Source organism: Petromyzon marinus, unplaced genomic scaffold (assembly GCF_048934315.1).
Source record: "Petromyzon marinus isolate PM22_M1 ecotype Great Lakes invasive population unplaced genomic scaffold, UKy_Petmar_22M1.pri1.0 PM_Scaffold_29, whole genome shotgun sequence".
NCBI classification, from domain to species: Eukaryota; Metazoa; Chordata; class Hyperoartia; order Petromyzontiformes; family Petromyzontidae; genus Petromyzon; species Petromyzon marinus.
Genome location: NW_027423268.1, coordinates 66,591 through 80,997, shown reverse-complemented (window position 1 = coordinate 80,997; position 14,407 = coordinate 66,591). Strand labels below are relative to the sequence as shown.

At 48.3% G+C, this 14,407-nt stretch overlaps 1 protein-coding gene across 1 annotated transcript in view; it reads right to left on the bottom strand.

Annotated features, from left to right (window-relative positions):
• The window catches only part of LOC116939031 (exosome complex component 10), a 28,336-nt gene that overhangs the window by 2,728 nt on the left and 11,201 nt on the right, over nt 1-14,407 (bottom strand). The window contains 11 exon segments of the mRNA XM_076064064.1: nt 5,748-5,826; nt 6,167-6,241; nt 6,591-6,692; nt 6,952-7,007; nt 8,041-8,122; nt 8,480-8,530; nt 9,716-9,827; nt 11,025-11,075; nt 11,843-11,991; nt 12,957-13,113; nt 13,950-14,140. Of these exon segments, the coding sequence (XP_075920179.1) occupies nt 5,748-5,826; nt 6,167-6,241; nt 6,591-6,692; nt 6,952-7,007; nt 8,041-8,122; nt 8,480-8,530; nt 9,716-9,827; nt 11,025-11,075; nt 11,843-11,991; nt 12,957-13,113; nt 13,950-14,140 (1,105 nt within the window).

The following is a 14,407-nucleotide window of genomic DNA, read 5'->3' as shown; positions in this document are numbered from 1 at the left end:
GCTTCAAATCAAGATTATATTAAATGTTTGATTATATTTATTTATGAACATTCTGCCTCTGACCACTCGCTATCCCTCTCCCCCTATGACTTTCAGTCTCTGTCTTCCACTCTCTTTTGTCTCTGTTCTCGTTCTCCGACTCTCTTGCCCTATCTATCCTTCATCCGTATCTCAACCCTGGCCGTCCATTATGAACCCCTCGCTGCTCCACCGAGCCGCCTCCGCTTCTGCGCTCACCTTGATGAGCGGGACGAGGCGTGCCTGCTTGACGAGCTGCCACAGCTCATTGGCGTTCTGCCTCACGAGGGGCGGCACCGGATTGCAGCACGCGAGCACGCCCTGCAGCTCCCTGCGTCTGCAACGACGATGTCAACATGTTAGAGCAGCGACACGCGTCACAACACAACGCCAGAGCAATGCAACATCACGGCAAAAACCACGTCACAGCAACAACACAATCTGACAGAAACAGCACAACGTTACAACAAGCCAGCACTCCCTCTCTGTCTTGCATCAAACAGCAATGGCGTGGACTAGGGTGCATATAGCCGTTGATACTGGCAAAAGCATATCCGTTCAAGATGGCGTACATATATCCTATTCATGCTGGTGTACATACGTATATTGTTCATTCTGGCGAACGTGCGTATAGGCAGCTCAGGAAAGTCTATGTATGTATAGCCTAATAAAGTATTAAAGCTTTCGTGACTGCATAAAATTACTCATTGGTTTTTTTCGGTAAAGTCACGTATGTAGAAATACAATAAAATTATATTATTTATTGTATTTCTACATACGTGACTTTACCGAAAAAAACAATGAGTATGTATAGCCTGTTCATCCTGGCGTACGTATGTATATTGTGTTCAGGCTGGCATACGTACGTAAAGCCTGTCTTGTCTGGCGTACGTATACATACCCTGGTCATTATCAGGATCATACTAACCAATGCTATTACCACAACTGGTTCAGGATCACGATCAGGTAAATAAAAAGTGCTGCGTTGTACACCCCAGTGTTTTACTGTGCTATATTATAAAACACCCGTGTATCGATATTACCATTTTAATGTGCAATTTTATTGAGGGACTGTGTGTTGTTTTGGTGCGGTCTTGGATCGTTTTTGTTGTTGTTTTGCTGCCTTGCCCTAGAGTGCATTGAGTGTAAAAAAATCTACAGTAATTAATGTAATTATGCAATTTGTACTTGTATACTTCATATTGATACATTTTTCGCTATTCTGGACATCTGTGATAAAGAGTTCATAGCTCATCGGATTCCTCCAGTCTAAATAAATATTCTGATAAATCAAGATAAATATTTTGAGCGCTGTGGTGTTGTTCTGTTTGCTGTGTTATTCTACGCTGTCGGAAAGTCCCGTGCTTTGCTGCACTATGCTATGCAGTGCAGTACACGGCTATTTCAGCGCCACGGGCGCTCTCACCCCGTGCTCTCGTCCTCGGCGCGTGCCGTGCGGTCGCGCCAGGCGTACAGGAGCCGGGCGGCGCTGCACTGCTGCACATCCAGTGGCTGCATGTGCCTGTGCAGCAGCTCCAGGTAGGAGTCCTCGGTGAACACCGGCTTGTGGTAGCGCTGAGACACACACACACGCACACAGGGAGAGAGGGGGAGATGGAACAACGCAAGTAGTGACAGCGGCAGCAATAATTACCAGGGTTTGGTATGCTTCTCTCTCTGTGTCGCCTGTTGTATCTGTGTTAGTTCCCCCCTACTTGGGTGTCTGTATATACATCTGGGGTTATGTGTTTCCTCTCTCTCGTAAATTTAGCTCTTCTGTACCTGATGATGGCTGCTTGTGTTGCAACCAAAACGTCGTACGCTTATCTTATTTTATTATTTCTCATTTATACGTGACTTTACCGAAAAAACCAAAGAGTAATTACCTGGGATGTTAAAACGATCATCGGTTAACTGGTAATTTTTTTCAGCATCAATTACCAGTTCTGAAAGTCGGTAACCAATGTTTCCAGTGGGATTTTTTATCGTGAATGCACTAATTAGGATGCATGAACATTACAACGGTACGGCGGGCCCGAGTCACCACATTGAACATAAATCGGCATTTTGCGACCCCCTCCACTGCCACTGTGTAGCATATTATTACGTTCCAGGGACTCTATGAGATGATAGGACAATAATCTACACACATTACACCATGAACTATATCACTTCGTTGATCTAGTTAAAAAGATAAATATATTCTTGGTTTATTGCTCGAGGCCTTTTAACGGAATAAACAATATTTTCGGAGGGGTGGGAAAACTTTCGAGAGTGAGAGTGGTGGATTTGCTTACAAAGATAGGCTTGCAACTTGCTCATTGGTGGAGCCAGTGGGGGGTGGGGTGGCACGTGCCCCCCCAATGATCCGATCGAAATCCCTAATTGAGATCGGATCATTGGGGTTTATTGGTAATAAATCAGCATTTTGCGACCCTCACTGCCACCGTGTAGCATATTATTACGTGTCAGGGACTCCATGAGATGATAGGACAATAGTCCGAGTCCATAATTGGCAATAAGTAACGGCAAAGCAGTTATAAGTGACTCACAGAATTGTGCGCAGTTGCGTATACAGGACACGACTTCCCTGAAGGCATCAACACCTTCAGCGAGCGCGATGCCGATCACACAACGCGGTTCGAATTCGATCCTTGATCGATGGCTGCACCATCGCCGCACACGCGTCAAATAAAAACCAAGGGACAAGTCCTTACTTACTAACACTATCTTTTTTCATTTCTGGAGGGGTTGCCCCCCTCCACCTGAAAATCCTGGCTCAGCCATTGCCCACGCGCCACTCACCTTGAGTGCCACAGTTCGGCTCTGGTCCCACACAAGCTGCAGGAGGTTGGGTCGGCCCAGCACCTTGGTGAGCAGGTCGGCGCGGACGCGGTCGTACACGTACAGCAGGTAGTGCGTGTCGGCACGCGCATAGTGCAGCATGTCTGGCAGGAGAGGCCTGTGTGTGTGCGTGCATACGTGGATGTGTGCAAGTGTTGGTGTGCGTGTGTATGCAATTGTGAGTGTGTATGTGTTTGTGTGTGAGTGTGTGCATGCGAGTGTGTATGAGACGCAGATGTTAATGTACCGCAACATTTATCTGTTGACCCATGTTTCATTTCTGGTGAAGGCTAACATCATTTGGGAGTGATATAAAAACCAGTATTGGACCTCCCCCAAGACTGACTGGGCCTTAAATGAGTACCTAGTATAAGATATGAACATCAGCACTGGGGAAACAAAGGAGGTCAGGCATGATGCTAACCACATTACCCTTTCAAACATTGTGCCAGCCTTAATAAGGGCTCGCTAAAATAACTTGAGTGGGGAGGGAGGTGAAAGTGCTTCATATGTACTGTTCTATGAGCCCAGTGATGGGACTTCAATTCCTCACCCTGGCGAACTAGATTCAGCAGTCTATTCAGGCGACACGGGGGATCTTTGTCCTTGTGTGTGAATGTGTAAGCAGTAGAGTAGCGGCTAGCACCCTGTGCTATGAACCTGGTGAAACGAGTTCGATTTCTACTCACGGCAAACACCTGTGACAATTATCTGAACCGGCCCCGGGCCTCCACTAGCTCGACTCAGCCTTAGTTGAGGCTATACAGGGGATCTTTGCCTTTGTTTTTGTAAGTGTGTACAAGTTAGCCCGTGCATGCGCGCGCGTATGCAGAGGTTCGAGCAAGTGCGGCGTGCGTACCGGATGCGCCAGTCAGCCAGCTGGTACTGCTTGTCGGTAGACAGGCTGCAGTAGTGCATGAGGAGGTGGGCAAGCGAGTTTCTGGCGAGGCCGAGGGAGCGCGCCGCTGGGTGCGTGTCGAACAGGCCCACCACGTACAGGCCCAGGTCACGTTGCAGCCACTCAATGTCCGAGTCCGCTCCGTGGAAAACCTGCGCCCCCGCCACACCGCAGCGTCAATCACCACGTCACCGTGGCAATCACTGCGCCACTGCGTCGCCGCGTCAAGCACCACGCCTCTCACGTGGCCGGTGCTCAAGATATGGTTACAACGTCCCTAGTAACCATCGTCGCCGCCGCCGCCGCTGTCAACAAGGCATGGCTGCAGCCAGCCCCCCTTAATTGCTTCCTTTCTCTATTTCCCTTGCTCGCTCCGACCTGCTCCCTCCTATTCTTTGGTCCTTTCGGTAAAGTCACCACCACGTAGAAGGGAAGCAATAAAATAATACAAATATAAAACAATACAATTCTCACGACGTTTCGACTGCAACACAAGCAATCGTCATCAGGTGTGAAAACCACAGCAAGAATTTTATTGTTTTATATTTTTATCATTTTATTGTTTCCCTTCTACGTGGTGACTTTACCGAAAGAACCAAGAATATGAATCCCTGCAGTCACGAAAGCTTTAAATAAATAAAAAATTCTGCTCCCTCCTGTTCTCCCCGTGTAATTCTGCGCCCCGAGATGTTTGTTACGCTTTAGGTGCAATACAAGTGCAATTTATTGTTGTAAACATTCACCCAATGGCATTCATATCGAGTGTGCAGGCAGTGCAATGATACATTGGCAGCAAGCTGGAGGGACCCAGGCGTCGTGCTACAAAGTCGGCGAGGGAGAGGGATGTCTCTCTCCTTCTTTTGCTGTCTCACTCGATTATTTTGTTTATGCATGTCTACGTGCACGCGTGCCTCTCACCTTGACAATTTTGTTGGGGTTGGTGAAGGCCTCGTTGAGGATGTGCAGGTCGTCGCGCAGCATCAGTGTGTCGATAATGAAGTCCTCTTCGCGCGTCGAGATTTGCATGAGGCAGGTGATGCCCAGGAAGGAACGGTATGAGTGATGCTACGGGGCCACGCACAGGAATAGCCGCTCAACGGTGGGCGGACAAACAAGAGTAGAAGAGGCAGATAGGCGGTCGAGCGGGACGAAAGCACACAGACGGCACAACCCAACAAACCAACCGCACATCACAACTCGATATTATACGACCATACATGTCACACTCACATGCTGGCACTCACCCAGACAACAAACACAGATCCCCCGTAGAGCTTTAACAGACTGTTGGGACAAGTGCTGTTAGAGAGCACCTATGAAAGCCGAAACGGCACACGAGGGGTTGGGTGGCCAGCACCACGCCCGGCCGCCTTTGTCTCCCAAGCGGCAATGTTTTTAAACATCGCACCAGGTACTCAATTGAGGCCGAGTCAAACTAGGGGAGGCCCAGGACCGGTTCAGATAATTGTGCTCTCGCACAGTCGGTACGGCGACCGGCTCCTCTTGAGGGCGCTCCACCTTCATCTTCTTCTCCGCTGCAGACACGGGGATCCGTCACTCATGGCGCGTGCGTGCAGTAGTGTGCTGGTTAATGCACTGCAAACCCAGTGACCTGATTTCAATTCCCGCTTCCGATCAACAGCAATGGCAAATATTTGATCAAGTCCTGCGCCTCCCCGAGGTCGACGGAGCCTTAAATGAGTACCGGGCACGATGTGTAATCATCAGTGCTGGGGAAACAAAGGCAGCCGAGCCTGGTGTTGACTACCCACCCCTCGTGTAATCCTGGATCTTCAGAGACGCTTGCTAACAGCACTTGCCCCAAGTCTGTTAAAGGTGAAACGATTTTTTGTCGTGTGTTTGTGAGCAACGCCTCGACTTCTGTACGTGTCTGCATGTGTGTGTGTGTGCACATGCACGTGCAAGTGTTTGCGACTGCTGGATTAGTGCATGTCTCTGTGTTCATGGTGTGTGTGTGTGCCTTCACCGTGTTTGGCTTTTGCAGGCTGTGCTGAGCTCTTCTTTGGTTTCTCTGGCACTTTCATCAGTTTCCAGCGACTACAGATCTACAGAGACGGATGAGATAGCACTCAACGGGTTCTCATCACTCACTCAGTCAACTACTTAAACACTCATTCACTTACTCAGCCACTCAGGTACTCGTTCAACGATCCAACCACTCATGCGCTCAACTACACTCTCTCACCTACCCAAGCACTCACTCAACCATTCATTCACCCACTCATCTGCTCAAACATGCACTCAAATAACCACATTAATCACCAAACCACTAAAATTGCTCACTCAGCACCCATCCGCACAAGTGGTTTGTGAAATGGAATGATGGAGATAATGATGATGATGGAGATGTGAGCAAGATGTTAGCACACAACAATCACGTGTTACCTCAAACACTTTTGAGTTAGGATCCAATTTCTTTTCTTGAAATGGCAGAGATTTCCCGTCACTGGATGGTAGATACTGCAAGCACAAGCACATGAACAGATGCACAAGCGAACTTTTTATTTTCAACCACTTCCTCGAGTCCCCACGTCTTCATGTTTCCAGGATTTGTGCGTCAATAAAGACCGTTTTATCCAAATCCTAAGTGACCCCGTGTCACGTGTGACCCTGTGCTAATATTGTGTCTCTATGCCTCCTATCTGTCTCTCATTTACCATGCCTCCTGTGTGTTCCCCACGTCCCTAAGTCGCTTGTATCGCTGCATTGTCTTGGTGTCCTTGTAATTCCCGTGTCTCAAAGTCCATGTATCTCAATGCCACTCAACTACCCCTGTGCCTCCACATGTCCCTGTCTCCCCATGTCTCACCATGCCAAAGGGGTTGACGAACGTCTGCAGGACACGCGCTGCCTTCATCTGGGACGTGGAGCTCTGAGCAGTGCGAGCCTCGTTCTGCTGCTCTTCGCTGTTCTGCACACCACAGCAGAGCGCAGAGCGCTACAGCACATCGCAGCGCACTACAGCAACATGACAGCAATTTCAGCACAGCTCAGAATGCGACAGCACACAAGAGAACACACAGAACGCCCCAGCACATGATGGCTAACACAGCAAACACAGCACGGTACAGAAAGCTACAGCACACGAGATCACACACAAAGTGCTTTCGCCAGCGGTGTGGGAGATGAGACATGGGTTGGTTGTGGTCGTGTGAGGATGTTGGGCTCACGTCAAACAGGGTGAGGACCGGGCGCGTGGCAGGCACCGCCCTCCGTGCTCCCTCCACTGCACCACACAAAGACAAAAGTCAAAGATCCTCAATATAGCTTTGAAAAGACTTTTAGGGCAAGTGCTGTTAGCGAGCATCTACGAAGGTCAGCACAGAACACGAAGGGGATGGGAGGACCAACACTACACCCAGCCACCTTTGTCTCCCCAGTGCTGATGCTTTACACGCACTGAGTACTCATTTAAGGCTGAATTAATCTAAGGGAGCCCCAGGACCGGTTTAGATATTCGTCACCGGTGTTGGCCATAAGCAGCAATCGAACTTGGGTCGCCAGGTTAATAGTGCAGCACGCTAACCAGCTAAACTACTGCTGTTCGTCGTGACCGGGAATGGAACTTAGGCCATCAGGATCGTGCCACTACACACTACCACTGCACAGCCGCTCTCTAGTGACATACAGACATAAGCTAGCACAGAAGATGCACAGAGATACAGACTGAACAATACACACGTGAACACACACACCCACACACAAGCAATAATATACAGGGCCACACACCTGTTGCAACCGCTGACACACAAAACGTACGCATGCAGACAGGCAAATAAAGACACGTTAACAGAGATACAGGAATGAATACACACACATATGAATGGAAATGCACGCAATTGAACACAGACATAGACGCAAAGATAGTCACAGAAATAATACGCACATACACGCAGCAGCCAAAGAAGGGTCATTGCTTAAAACATCACCTATTATGTAAGTTTTACTTTTAGGACAATGTTACTGAAAAGTATTTTGTTATTTTGCTTGTGCCCCACTGTAAATGCAGTCAGGACATTACTTGTTATTTATTTCACTAAATTATGTTTAATTTGTACGCAGAACATGGCAATTATTTGTATGATTACTACTCAAATTATAAGTGTGATATTAAAAAACAGCACGGTATTTTTTCATGTCAATAAAATGAAATTTACTCGTGACAGGCTAGGTGTACACATCACTGGTCACGAATAAAAAATATATAATCCATATCATGAGCTTTGCCGATATAACCAGCACAACTAAGTGTGAGCTACCTTCAGTACCGTGCCTTGTGATTGGCTGCCTGTCGTCCAATGATAAGCCATCGTGAGGACACAAGAGAGGGTTTTCCAATCGCTGTCAAAACACAGAAGAAAATTGATTGAACAATCAGTGCCACACTAGGGTGGGCATACAAATGATACCATTAATGTCACCTTTGGGGGATTGAAACATCTAGATTGTACTGTCAGGGTCAGGCAATGAACCAACAAAATCACACAGGGGTGTCAACCTACACGACAATCGTAACATTATTCACACTCTAAGGACGGACATGAACTGAGCTCCTCATTGTCACGACGGTTTGGGGACGTGGAATTTTAAAAAAGAACCACAAATGAAGAGTTCTGTGCCGGATGAGAAAATGAGATGTCGAGTTTATAATCGCAAGTAAAGATGGCATTTGTGTGATGAGTTTTGGTCTCTGGTCACCTCTGCCCGGGTGATGAATGTTCTCGATGGAGCCTTGATGGGCGTTTCGCTCTGCGGGAACAGCAGCAAAGATTATTAAACAAACGCAACCTTTACTGCAACGAGTCATTATTTTTGCAGTCACTTGTGCCTGGTTGTGACCATCAACTCGCTACATTTGTGAACGTCGTTTAACCACGGGTGGCTGAAACTCCCAAGATCCAAAACCTAGGATCTTAGCCGGGTGGTGTTGGTGGCGAAGTCCTGTAACCCAGCACTATGGAGGCAACAAGGGTGGGTGGATCACACAAATGGTGTTAAACTCCCTTCCCGTTGCTTTTCAGGTGTCATAGCATGGCCTGCTAGAAGGGGGTACAGCAAAGGTTAACTTCATCATTCGTTCTGCATGGGATCGACTGTTGCCTCCTCGCATGTGTGGGTTTTCTCCAGGAACTCCGGTTCCCTCCCATATGTAAACACTCATTAATTGGTTGATAACACCTTCATATATAGACGACCACAAAGTTTGGGGGGAAATTTGGCACAGGCTCACCGCCTGGTAGCCTTTCCCGCTCGTCTGTGGTTCCTCCTCACGCCTCTGAGTTGTTCTCTCGCTTCGAGTGAGCGAATAATGTGCAGTGTGTCACAAGTAAAAAAATTATTATTGAAACAGTGCCGGATCATTGTGTTTGACCCAGTATTGGCCCCAGGAGCCACCCAGTCACCACCTATATTAAATCCATACTCTTTGGTTCTTTCGGTAAAGTCAGGTAGGTAGAAAAACAATAGATTACGACGTTTCGATCGCAACACAAGCAATCGTCATCAGGTGGGACAACCACACCAACTGCTGAAGACAGCAGTTGGTGTGGTTGTCCCACTGCTGTCTTCAGCAGTTGGTGTGGTTGTCCCACCTGATGACGATTGCTTGTGTTGCGATCGAAACGTCGTGATCTAATATTTTTCTACCTACGTGACTTTACCGAAAGAAGCAAAGAGTATGGATTCCCGCAGTCACGAAAGCTTCAAATCAAGATTATATGAAATGTTTGATTATATTTATTTATGAACATTCTGCCTCTGACCGCTCGCTATCCCTCTCCCCCTATGACTTTCAGTCTCTGTCTCCCACTCTTTTGTCTCTGTTCTCGTTCTCCGACTCTCTTGCCCTATCTATCCTTCATCCGTATCTCAACCGTGGCTGTCCATTATGAACCCCTCGCTGCTCCACCGAGCCGCCTCCGCTTCTGCGCTCACCTTGATGAGCGGGACGAGGCGTGCCTGCTTGACGAGCTGTCACAGCTCATTGGCGTTCTGCCTCAAGAGGGGCGGCACCGGATTGCAGCACGCGAGCACGCCCTGCAGCTCCCTGCGTCGGCAACGACGATGTCAACATGTTAGAGCAGCGACACGCGTCACAACACAACGCCAGAGCAATGCAACATCACGGCAAAACCACGTCACAGCAACAACACAATCTCACAGAAACAGCACAACGTTACAACAAGCCAGCACTCCCTCTCTGTCTTGCATCAAACAGCAATGGCATGGACTAGGGTGCATATAGCCGTTGATACTGGCAAAAGCATATCCGTTCAAGATGGCGTACATATATCCTATTCATGCTGGTGTACATACGTATATTGTTCATTCTGGCGTACGTGCGTATAGGCAGCTCAGGAAAGTCTATGAATGTATAGCCTAATAAAGTATTAAAGCTTTCGTGACTGCATAAAATTACTCATTGGTTTTTTCGGTAAAGTCACATATGTAGAAATACAATAAAATTATATTATTTATTAATATAAATAATATAATTTTAATATATAAAATTATATTATTTATTGTATTTCTACATACGTGACTTTACCGAAAAAACCAATGAGTATGTATAGCCTGTTCATCCTGGCGTACGTATGTATATTGTGTTCAGGCTGGCATACGTACGTAAAGCCTGTCTTGTCTGGCGTACATATATATAGCCTGGTCATTATCAGGATCATACTAACCAATGCTATTACCACAATGCAACCTTCATCATCACCATCATACTATCACCATATCCATATCATCACCAGCATCCAGATCACCATCCACATCAAAACATTATGAGTGGCACCACCATCAACACTATCACTACCACTCTCACTACTACCAGCACAATCATCAGCCACCACCACTATTACCAACAACAAGAACAGGCGCCATATGCCAATAAGTGGCGGTGACATCACCATGGCGGTTGTCTCAGGCCAGGTGCACTCCGAAGCCACGTGCAGTGTCGAAGGCTCGTTAACAGGAGCTCACGGAACAGAGCCAGGTGCCATGGGTTGACTGACTGCAATGACTGGAGCAGATGCACCAGCTGTGCACGCGACTGTGCCAACTTGCTGCATTTTAGCCGCCCGGCACTCCGCTCTTTATTGTGAGCATCGCTCTTCTGACCTTCGTTGTTGTTGGAGGGCGAATCTTACCACCGCTGTCAATACCATCATGGGTATCACTCGCACCACCATCCCAACTGTCCCTGCCACCACCGGCCCCACCACAACCGTGCGCGGCTTACCGAGGCATCTCCTCTGCGATCTTCATGAGCATGTGGTTTGGGAGGACTTATCTGTGACAGCAACAGCACAACACACACTGGTCAGGCCAGGGCACAATGCACATCTCAGCAATAACAACAATCACACAGGCCGTACAGGCCCAACAACGCAACAGCGACAGTAATCGTACTACGCAACCATTGACCTACGGCACTGGAATGTGAAGTTTCTACAACTGGTTCAGGATCACGATCAGGTAAATTAAAAAGTGCTGCGTCGTACACCCCAGTGTTTGACTGTGCTATATTATAAACACCCGTGTATCGATATTTCCATTTTAATGTGTTATGGTCGAAACGTCGTGATAATTTTTATTGTTTTATAAATATTTTATTATTTATTGTTTCCCTTCAACGTGACTTTACCGAAAGAGCTAAGAATATGAATTACTGCAGTCACGAAAGTTTTAAATCAAAATTTAGACTGTGTGTTGTTTTGGTGCGGTCTTGGATCGTTTTTGTTGTTGTTTTGCTGCCTTGCCCTAAAGTGCATTGAGTGTTAAAAAATCTACAGTAATTAATGTAATTATGCAATTTGTACTTATATACTTTATATTCATACATTTGTCGCTACTCTGGACATCTGTGATAAAGAGTTCATAGCTCATCGGATTCCTCCAGTCTAAATAAATATTCTGATAAATCAAGTTAAAAATTTTGAACACTGTGGTGTTGTTCCGTTTGCTGTGTTATTCTACGCTGTTGGAAAGTCCCGTGCTTTGCTGCACTATGCTATGCAGTGCAGTACACGGCTATTTCAGCGCCGCGTGCGCTCTCACCCCGTGCTCTCGTCCTCGGCGCGTGCCGTGCGGTCGCGCCAGGCGTACAGGAGCCGGGCGGCGCTGCTCTGCTGCACATCCAGTGGCTGTTTGTGCTTGTGCAGCAGCTCCAGGTAGGAGTCCTCGGTGAACACCGGCTTGTGGTAGCGCTGAGACACACACACAGACGCACACAGGGAGAGAGAGGGAGATGGAACCACGCAAGTAGTGACAGCGGCAGCAATAATTACCAGGGTTGTTAAAACGATCATCGGTTAACTGGTAATTGTTTTCAGCATCAATTACCAGTTCTGAAAGTCGGTAACCAATGTTTCCTGTGGGAATTTTTATCGCGAATGCACTAATTAGGATGCATGAACATTAAAACGGTACGGCGGGCCCGAGTCACCACATTGAACATAAATCGGCATTTTGAGACCCCCTCCACTGCCACTGTGTAGCATATTATTACGTTCCAGGGACTCTATGAGATGATAGGACAATAGTCTACACACATTACACCATGAACTATATCACTTCGTTGATCTAGTAAAAAAGATAAATATATTCTTTATTTATTGCTTGAGGACTTGTAACGGAATAAACAATATTTTTGGAGAGGTGGGAAAACTGTCCCGATCGAGAGTGAGAATGGTGGATTTGCTTACAAAGATAGGCTTGCAACTTGCTCACTGGTGGAGCCAGTGGGGGGTGGGGTGGCACGTGCCCCCCCAATGATCCGATCGGCATTTTGCGACCTTCACTGCCACTTTGTAGCATATTATTACGTGTCAGGGACTCTATGAGATGATAGGACAATAGTCCGAGTCCATAATTGGTAATAAGTAACGGCAAAGCAGTTATAAGTGACTCACAGAATTGTGCGCAGTTGCGTATACAGGACACGACTTCCCTGAAGGCATCAACACCTTCAGCGAGCGCGAAGCCGATCACACAACGCGGTTCGAACCCGACCCTCGATCGATGGCTGCGCCATCGCCGCACACGCGTCAAATAAAAACCAAAGGACAAGTCCTTACTTACTAACACTAACTTTTTTCATTGCTTGGAGGGGTTGCCCCCCCCCCCCCCCACCTGAAAATCCTGGCTCAGCCATTGCCCACGCGCCACTCACCTTGAGGGCCACAGTTCGGCTCTGGTCCCACACAAGCTGCAGGAGGTTGGGTCGGCCCAGCGCCTTGGTGAGCAGGTCGGCGCGGACGCGGTCGTACACGTACAGCAGGTAGTGCGTGTCGGCACGCGCATAGTGCAGCATGTCTGGCAGGAGAGGCCTGTGTGTGTGTGGCGTGCATACGTGGAAGTGTGCAAGTGTTTGTGTGCGTGTGTATGCAATTGTGAGTGTGTATGTGTTTGTGTGTGAGTGTGTGCATGCGAGTGTGTATGAGACGCAGATATTAAAGTACCGCAACATTTATCTGTTGACCCATGTTTCATTTCCGGTGAAGGCTAACCAGTATTGGACCTCCCCCAAGACTGACTGGGCCTTAAATGAGTACCTAGTATAAGATATGAACATCAGCACTGGGGAAACAAAGGAGGTCAGGCATGATGCTTACCACATTACCCTCTCAAACATTGTGCCAGCCTTAATAGGGGCTCGCTAAGATAATTTGAGGAGGGGGGGGGGGGGGGTGAAAGTGCTTCATATGTACTGTTCTATGAACCCAGTGATGGGACTTCAATTCCTCACCCTGGCCAACTAGATTCAGCAGTCTATTCAGGCGACACGGGGGATCTTTGTCCTTGTGTGTGAATGTGTAAGCAGTAGAGTAGCGGCTAGCACCCTGTGCTATGAACCTGGTGAAACGAGTTCGATTTCTACTCACGGCCAACACCTGTGACAATTATCTGAACCGGTCCCGGCCCTTCACTAGCTCGACTCAGCCTCAAATGAGTACCTGGTGTAGCGGTGTGTAAACATCACCACTGGGGAGACAAAGGCGGCCGTGCATGGTACTGGCCACCCACCCCCTCCTTCACAGCACTTTCCCCAACAATTAGTTGAGGCTATACAGGGGATCTTTGCCTTTGTTTTTGTACGTGTGTAAAAGTTAGCCCGTGCATGCGCGTGCGTATGCAGAGGTTCGAGCAAGTGCGGCGTGCGTACCGGATGCGCCAGTCAGCCAGCTGGTACTGCTTGTCTGTAGACAGGCTGCAGTAGTGCATGAGGAGGTGGGCGAGCGAGTTTCTGGCGAGGCCGAGGGAGCGCGCCGCTGGGTGCGTGTCGAACAGGCCCACCACGTACAGGCCCAGGTCACGTTGCAGCCACTCAATGTCCGAGTCCGCTCCGTGGAAAACCTGCGCCCCCGCCACACCGCAGCGTCAATCACCACGTCACCGTGGCAATCACTGCGCCACTGCGTCGCCGCGTCAAGCACCACGCCTCTCACGTGGCCGGTGCTCAAGATATGGTTACAACGTCCCTAGTAACCATCGTCGCCGCCGCCGCTGTCAACAAGGCATGGCTGCAGCCAGCCCCCCTTAATTGCTTCCTTTCTCTATTTCCCTTGCTCGGTCCGACCTGCTCCCTCCTATTCTTTGGTCCTTTCGGTAAAGTCACCACCA